At 44.5% G+C, this 8854-nt stretch overlaps 1 protein-coding gene across 3 annotated transcripts; it reads right to left on the reverse strand.

The window, feature by feature from the left end:
* Nucleotides 1–2281: 2281 nt before the first annotated feature.
* LOC132899900 (THAP domain-containing protein 6-like) lies at nt 2282–8426 on the reverse strand. 3 transcript variants are annotated; one of them, XM_060941952.1, is made up of 5 exons: nt 8172–8256; nt 3888–3995; nt 3428–3620; nt 3212–3268; nt 2282–3075 (listed from the first exon to the last, which is right to left on the reverse strand). In XM_060941952.1, exons 2-5 carry the CDS (start codon nt 3965–3967, stop codon nt 2566–2568), a joined length of 840 nt encoding a protein of 279 aa, XP_060797935.1. In that variant the 5' UTR covers nt 3968–3995; nt 8172–8256; the 3' UTR covers nt 2282–2565. The 3 variants fall into 3 exon arrangements, with proteins under 3 accessions (XP_060797935.1, XP_060797934.1, XP_060797936.1); XM_060941951.1 differs by having other exon boundaries at nt 8162–8248; XM_060941953.1 differs by lacking the exon at nt 3888–3995 and having other exon boundaries at nt 8172–8426.
* Between the last annotated feature and the right edge of the window lie 428 nt (nt 8427–8854).

Here is an 8854-nt window from a genome sequence, read left to right on the forward strand (position 1 = left end):
CATTCTGTTAACATTCGCTGCTTAATTTGAGGGGGAGCAATGCGGAGCGCTCCGGGAGCAAGCCGGAGCACACTGCTTAATTTGAGGGGGAGCAACACGGAGCGCTCCAGGAGCAAGCCGGAGCACACTGCTTAATTTGAGGGGGAGCAACGCGGAGCACTCCGGGAGCAAGCCGGAGCACACTGCTTAATTTGAGGGGGAGCAACGCGGAGCGCTCCGGGAGCAAGCCGGAGCGTGCTGCTTAATTTGAGGGGGAGCAACGCGGAGCGCTCCGGGAGCAAGCCGGAGCGTGCTGCTTAATTTGAGGGGGAGCAACGCGGAGCGCTCCGGGAGCAAGCCGGAGCGTGCTGCTTAATTTGAGGGGGAGCAACGCGGAGCGCTCCGGGAGCAAGCCGGAGCGTGCTGCTTAATTTGAGGGGGAGCAAGCCGGAGCGCGCTGCTTAATTTGAGGGGGAGCAAGCCGGAGCGCGCTGCTTAATTTGAGGCGGAGCAAGCCGGAGCACGCTCCGGAACCTCGGACGTTGGCGTGTATGTGTATGGCGATGGGTTTTTAACGACATAGGTATACAGATCATGTGGGCCGAAGTCAGGTAAAGACGAGGGCTTCGTGTACTTCCGTACGTCAGTGAACAATCCTGGTGGAAGCAGGTAAACGTCCTTCTCTAAGCCTGCTAACCTCAATTTTTGCAAATACCTCTCCCTCTGCTCGCCCTGTAAATGCCCTACGTCGCTGGATAGTGAAGGTGTTTTCTGCATCTCGCTCCTTTTTCTTTTATGTTTTTCATTTGTCGCCTTCCTCGCATTCAAACTGATTCGAGCTGAAGTCCACTACATGTCCAAAATGGTGGTCGTGTTTACGAAGGTCACGTGACTGAAAAGGGTCTATAGCGTGTTTAGGAGACAATAGATTAGTGGCGTGTCCAGTTTTTAGCGCAAGCACGACTGGCACCGCCTAATCAAGGTTGCATTTGCGGAAATATTGGGTCGTTAGTGCATCACAGGGTAACGATTAATTGTTTTGGAATAACACACTAGACCTAATCCTTTTATAGTATTTCAGCCTATACATCTCAGGAATTTGGTGGCGAAATGCTTTTATTTCAGGGATGGCCAGCCACCCCATGTGACCACACCCTCCTGAAGGTATCTTGTAGCCTGTCGACTGCATCACCTGGGTCTCGGGCAAGCCAGGTGCCTCTGTCAGCTCTGGGGGCTAAGCACCCCCAAAGATCAGATGCTAGAATCACCCGTTATTGTGTTGTGTTTAACAACTGTAACTCCAGTCCGTACCTTCACATCTCGCTATGCCAGTAATACTCAGGTGCTACTTCGAGTTCCTCATGGGCGTGGAATCCAGTTAAAAAAAACCATCATGTCGTAGCAAGCACTCGCGCGGACAGGCAACCCAATCAGAGGGGACGCAAGGAGGAGAGGTATTTTACTGGTCATAGAACTATCACGTAACAGGCGAATTCAAGAACACACACACGCCTGCACACACATTCATTGCGCAGTGCGCAAGGGCACTTATTTCTGAAAATTATGTCCAAAAGCAGCGTTTTTGAGGGTGCTGAGCTAGGGGGTGCTTGAGCACCCCCAAAAATAGGCTAAACACGCCCCTGGAATGAAACTTGAACTCGATGACGATATTAAACCTGCATGGAGAGCTTTATACAAACCACCATTAACGAAAAAATGTGCTGATTTGCAGTGGAAAATCTTACACAGCACAGTAGCTGTTAACTCCTTTGTTTCTGTCATAAACCCAGCTGTTGATGATAAGTGCCTTTTTGTGCAGAAAGAGAAACTGTTTTTCATTGTTTTATGGAATGTGAAAGACTGCTTTTTGCTTTGTCGTTTACAGTTGATATTTAGAGCTTTTAAGGTTGGATTTACAAACAATTGTTTTATTTTGGGTGTTATGTATATGCGGAAGAAAAAGTCTCAGTGTCAGTTATTGAATTTCATAACTGGACAAGCGAAGATGGCGATATGGATCAGGCGCAGGAATGTTCCAGAGGGTGGCTCTGGTCAGGACTGTCTTCATGTTTTTTTAAGATTGGTCAAGTCCAGAATTTAAATTTTATTCTGCAATGAAAGCTGTTGATGGATTTGTGAGTGTGTGGGGACACAGAGAGGTATTGTGCTCTGTTAGTGATGATGAATTGATATATGGATATGTGTTGAGCTAAAGTGCTCGCGCAGTGCCCCGCTTTTAATTTTCCTTTCTTTTTTACCTTTTTGATATTTTCATCAGGAAGATATTGGAACATAGATGATGTAAAATAAAGGTTTTTTTTATTCAAATTCAATTCTCTCTCTCTCTGTCTCTGCGCCTCTCAGTCCCTCAGTCTCTGCCTCTGTCTGCCTCTCTTTCTCAGTATCTGCCTCTGTCTCTCTCTGTCTTTGCCTCTTTCTCTCTCAGTCTCTGCCTCTGTTTCTGTCTGCCTCTCTCTCTGTCGCTGCCTCTCTCTCTGTCGCTGCCTCTCTCTCTGTCGCTGCCTCTCTCTCTGTCGCTGCCTCTCTCTCTCAGTCGCTGCCTCTGTGTCTCTGTCTTTGCCTCTCTCAGTCTCTGCCTCTGTCTGTCTCTCTCTCGCAGTCGCTGCCTCGCTCTTTCTCAGTGTCTGCCTCTGTCTCTGTCTTTGCCTCTCTCTCTCTCAGTCTCTGCCTCTGTTTCTGTCTGCCTCCCTCTCTCTCTGTCGCTGCCTCTCTCTCAGTCGCTGCCTCTCTCTTTCTCAGTGTCTGCCTCTCTCTGTCTTTGCCTCTCTCTCTCTCAGTCTCTGCCTCTCTCTCTCTCTCAGTCTCTGCCTCTCTCTCTCCCTCAGTCTCTGCCTCTCTCTCTCCCTCAGTCTCTGCCTCTGTTTCTCTCTGCCTCTCTCTCTCTCTCAGTCTCTGCCTCTCTCTCAGTCTCTTCTCTCTCCTTAAGGCATTGCTCTTCTCCCGCTCCAGTTTCCTCACTCGCGCTGACATTTCGTCAAGTTTGGCCTTTAGGGCCTTAGGGGAAGCAGGCAGTGCATATGAGTGATCAGTGGCCTGCCGCTTGCACTGCCCCTTGAGCCTCTTTTCAACAGCTCCCTGTTTTAGGCGAAATATACAAATATGTATGAATAACCATACTACAAAAATGAATAACTTAACTTCTCTATTAATTAATATTACAAGCCATATGATGCCTCCATTAGTTTCTGACATTCAACACGCAAATACTCACAGGTGACGGATTCTCCTTCACCGCCCTAGAAGTAGCTGTTGTTCTACTTGCTTCAGACTATAATAAAACACAAGACGTTTTAGGGTGTTTACAATACTGAAATAAACAACACACTACACCTACAAAGCAAGGGTTGTAGGGGACAAATAAATTACTTTCACTCTTGCATATCAATACTATACACCTTAAATTACTGTTGGTTAATGATACACATACTCTTTGAAGATGAGCAGGGAAGTTAAAGATGGTTGGGACCACACCATCTTTAAGGCGGACAGTCTGCCCTGTCCTGTCAAAGAACTCATCCCTGAAGTGGTTACTGCAGAGCTGTGCTCGATCGGAAGCCACAAAACCCTCCCTCCTTATGGCAATTTCCCACCTCCTCCTTCTCTCCCTGCTCTTGGGAAACCTTAAAAAAATGAAAACGTACCCAGATCAGGGATGGAAATGACCACTAACCACCTACTGTGCATACACCTGCGTAGGCGAGTTATCAGTCACTTCCCTTTGTTTAGCCTACATGCAGGAATAATTACAACCTCACACCCAAATGTAATGATACAGTATGATACTGCTGTCCTAGCCCGGCTGCTCATATCAGGAACTGTATTGGACATTATTTCACTAAGTAAATAACGCTAACTATTATCCTTAAAAAAATGATGTATTATCTTACTGGTGAAAGGTGATCCCACGTGCCCTACTTTCCTGACATCGCCGGTTCGAGCAACCGAAGGCCGCGCAGAAGTCTGGCATCTCGTCACAGTCAGTAATTTAATTTCCTCTAGAAATCATAATGTAAGTTGTTTTCAATTAACCAACCCGAAAATGAAAACCATGTGCAAGTGCAACTTCAGTTATTGAAAATATTATCTCATGACCATGGGCGCCGCCGGGGGGGGAAGGTTAGAACAATTCTAGGGGCCCAGCACTGCCATGGGGCCCTTTAAGGGGCTGATAATATGCTTTTAATGATTTTAATAAGACTTTTGAAATAACAACAATGCAATATTCCATCTGGTAAAATGAGCTAATTGAACAAGGTTGTCTATTTCTTGAGTTCTTCAACATATTGTCATTTAACCCGCCCCCTTTTGCGAAATGGTACGGTCCAGTTCTGGTAGAAGCGCGATGCGTTAAATCTGTGTGCTGATCAGTGCAACGCTACTTGCTGCTGTGTCGCGGTGCAGCAGCCAGCCAGCCAGCAGTGGAGTGCGTACAGTCTATGATCGCTAAATATGAAGAGTGGCTGTCAAAAACGTAAAGAAAGGCAGCTGAAAGCTGAGAGGGACCGGAGAGGCAGGCAACTGGTCACTCAGTTTTTCCCAAAGAAAGGTAGCTATCACTCACATGTGCGTTCAAAATATTAGCGAATGGTAAATGAACAGTATGAACGTGGTTGGATTAGCCTATCAAGAGAACACTTCTACAGTTTGTACAGTGACATTTTTTCCATTTTAATAACTGAACTGACTTGTGTGATAAACAAGATGAAATATTACGTTATGCTGGTGCTAATAACTAGTGCTAATAACCAGTTTCATAACTAATGGGGTGCCCTAAATATGCAGAGATTCAGCCTCAAGGGGACCTCCGCCCTACCAAACCACTGAACCCCCCTTTGGAGAAGGAGGTAAGCAGCAATACAACCCATAAATGCTTTAGGATTGAAGTTTTTAATGAGCGAGCGCCATATACAGTTTGCTAGATTAAAGTGTTGCTAATAACGGGCACCAGTCAAGTGTTTGACATGGTTACGTGTGTGGAATGTTCACACGTTCTAAACCAGACCTGGGCATTTTCCGGCCCGCAGGCCGCATCCGGCCCTTTGGTTCATTCTGACCGGCCCGCGTAAGGTTAATTAGAAATTACAAAATAAACATATTTTCTAATTTTACCTCATGCATGGACTGAATGTGCATTGCTTTTATTTTGAAGTTGTGTTCAACAAAAACGCAATGCGCGCGACATGAACATGACATGGAATCCCACGAAAACTACTTCCGTAATTTGTCCAGACCCACTACAAACTTGTACGTCATCCTTCAAACGGTCCAGCCAATCACATCATGTGACGTCACCAGCAGGCGCCGGAGCCCGAGCCGATCTGTAGATCTGATACCTACACCGAATGGACTGATGATCATCTGTCAGCTGTGCTTCGCATCTCCACCTCAGACATTCAACCTGACTTTGATGCACTCGTTAAAGACCAACAGAGACTAGATTTCTCTCACTGAACAAATAAAAAACACCAAATGAGGTGATTAGACTACAAATGTGGGCATCATTATTATAATATGATGTATCTTGCAGGCTTTCGTCTAAATGGGGGAACAGGGGCGCTGCACCCTCTTACTCTCGGCGTGCGCCCCCTTACCGACTCCGTGAAAACATCCCAGCAACACTACGTGACAATGTGTCTGATCATCAAATACATTATAATTGCTCCAAAAATATTCCAATCATAGTAGATACACCGCCAGACGGTGCAAAAACAATCCGAATTGGCGTTTTCCAGACTGAGGCGCCATGTTGTTTACTTGTCGCTGCTGCTCTCGCGAGATTTGACATGGGTTACATACAAGGTCAGCTGACTTGTAGAGCAAGATTTCTCGAGACTGAATGACCTTTCACCCACCAGCGCGGGACCTTTTGACAGAAGTAGTTTGCGAGTTGTTTTTGTTGACACTTGGGCATTTAAAGATGTCATCCCGCGGCACGAAGCGGAAGAAAGCCAAAGACTGTCCGGGGCAGAAGAAGATTACTTCTTTCTTTTTCAATGTTGACAATTTGTTACAATTTCCCTCTCAGATAGCCTCAGAATGTCCCATTGGAGCATTTTTCAAAGGCTTTGCACGGCGGAGGGGGGCGACGGACAACCGGCACCATCCCCCCCCGCTTCGCTCCCTCGCCATGGTGAGCGCCCTCATACTAAATTTTTCTAGAAAAAAACCCTGTCTTGTTTGATATTTGGAGTAGAAAGACAATATTGTGATGTCTTTATTGTGTTTTGGGGTGAATGTGACTGAAAGAAAAAAAAAAAAAAATGGTACAAACTTTCACATTTTGTTAACCATTGTTTTGGGAAATTTGATTGAATAAATGACATTTTTTGTTTAAGGCAACCTCGTTTTTTCCATACTCTTACCAGTCTTAGCAGCTTGTAAAAACAATGATATTTATTGCTTTATATAAAGAAATAGAATTAATATTATGCAGAATTTAGTTCAGCCTTATGGTCCGGCCCTCCACAAAATTTTCTGTTTCTCACGTGGCCCCATGGAAAAAATAATTGCCCACCCCTGCTCTAAACCATTGGTTTCAAATTGAGGAGCTGGAGAAAGCGCAGCACACACAAAAGAGGGATAGAGGTTACAACATATGAAGAAATACGTACGTAATTGATCAAATTGAAATGTCACTCCGTGTCACTTTGAAATAAATTTATAATAAGATGTTTCCTGTCTTTTATGGGTAACATTTGTAAGGCTACTGAGTATGGAGTTCATTCAAATGCATCAAACTTGAATGCATCAAACTTTTTCATGCATTAACTAACTAGAGGGGTGTTCACACGGCAACTTTTACTCCGGTGTAGCACCGGGGCTGCCCCGGTAGAGCGTTCACACGGTACAAAGTTATACCGGTGTAGCCCCTGAAAGCTGCTTAAACCGGTGCAAATCTAACCCTGCTTGGGAGGTGGTTTAAGAAATTTACTCCGGAGTAAATGCTAGTTTGCGGGGCAGCACCGATATAAAATGGGATGTCTGAACGCTACAGGGGTAGACTCGCTACGCGTCAGGAGAGTTGATTACATACGGGCATTGCATAATTTGCATCCTGGTATTTTGCGCTTCCAAAATGGCGAATATCAACAACAACAGAACTGCATGTCTTCCAGTGTTGCCAGATTGGGCAGTGTTAAGTGCATTTTGGCGGATTTGAACATATTTTGGGATGGAAAACATCAGCAATATCTGGCAACACTGGTGTCTTCATCCACGTTGTTTTCCCGGCGCTTGGTGATGCCATGACAACCAGGAAAAGGAAGTACATTTTCACGCATGCACATATTTAATTTCCACATTATTACTATCGCAAATGATAGTAATAATGATAGGAAATGATAGTAATAAAAGGAAATGATATCAAAACTTTATTACTATCAAAGGAAATGATAGTAATAAAGTTTTTGCTCCTGTTGCACGGTCACAGAAACTGCCGTGTGACCGCAAGTGGGGCTGCACCGGTGCTAACACGCTTCTCTCTAGTAAGCAGGTTGTGACGTGTGAACGCTGCGCAAAATTTACACCGGTGTAAGATATATCGCAACAAAATACATCGGTGCAGCATCGATGCAAATATGTGCCGTGTGAACACCCTATAGGTGTTTTGATGCTGGGTAGAAAACTTTTTCTATGATTTATTAGCAGTCACATCACACATTTCACTACCAATTGTCCTAGCACAAGAAGGCATGTGGCAAAATCTTGAATTTTCATTTGTGATTGTAAATGCACCAGAATTAGTCACTGACCAGTTTTCATCTAGTCCCTGGTAGGTTAATACATAAAATGTAATAACAAAGTCACAAACTCAAGGTCCATGGGCTATCAAAAATCAAATAATGACAATAGGGCAATTGTGACGAGGATGGGCAAAGTTAGGGGGCCCAAAATTCTAATCTTTCATGGGGCCCAAAATTTCTGGCGGCGCCCCTGCTCATGACCTTCCATGTAAAATTACTTGGTGCTACGAGCTAGCCTAGCATGAAACACAACTTTGACAAAGCTGCAGTAAGTCGTTTTTGAAGAGAAAAGGTACGATTTTAGCATGTTCAAGCACCCAGAATTACAACCACATTAATCATGTTTTAAGAAATCAAACCATTTGTATATACGTCAAAATTTCAGCGAGATAAACATTAAAGCACCTCAATGGTTTTACCTCAGTTTACCTCAGTGTACTGCGCTTGTCTGTGGTAAGATGGCCGCCCTGTGCAGACGCTCCGGAATACTGGACCATAAGATGAACCCCGTTTTCGTTTTAGGTCGCTCCGGCGTCTCTGAGCCACATGCTCTTTAGCTGATAAAAAGGACCAAGTTATGTTGCACTTATAGCAAACTTTCCGCGTCACAGAATCGCACTCGTTTTTTAAATCGAGACATTTTCTGAAGAACTATTTTCCTCAGAGCGGAATGCGATTTTGACGTCACGAGACACCACGTGACCGCGCTAAACCAATTGCGTAGCCGATTTACGACAACAAACTGGAAAAATGACAGCCTGCCTGGTGCTGTCACATGTAGCCAACATAAAGGAATCTCCCAAAATATCCTTCTAAAGTGGGCCAAATGGATTCTTAACAGTGTTATAGCACGAAGAACAAGTGGATGATAAAGGCAGACATTTCATGTTGTCATTTTGATCAATAAATGGAAATAATTCTAATTATCAATGATAATGATCATTCATGTATTTCTAAAGTGGGCCAAATGGATTCTAAATAGTGCTTTATTTATAGCACGAAGAACAATGATGCAAGTGACCTTTCATGTTGTCATTTTGATCAATAAATGGAAACAATTTAATTATCAGTGATAACCATTCATGTGGGGCGGCACGGTGGTGTAGTGGTTA

This window comes from Neoarius graeffei, chromosome 16 (assembly GCF_027579695.1).
Source record: "Neoarius graeffei isolate fNeoGra1 chromosome 16, fNeoGra1.pri, whole genome shotgun sequence".
In the NCBI taxonomy this organism is placed as follows: Eukaryota; Metazoa; Chordata; class Actinopteri; order Siluriformes; family Ariidae; genus Neoarius; species Neoarius graeffei.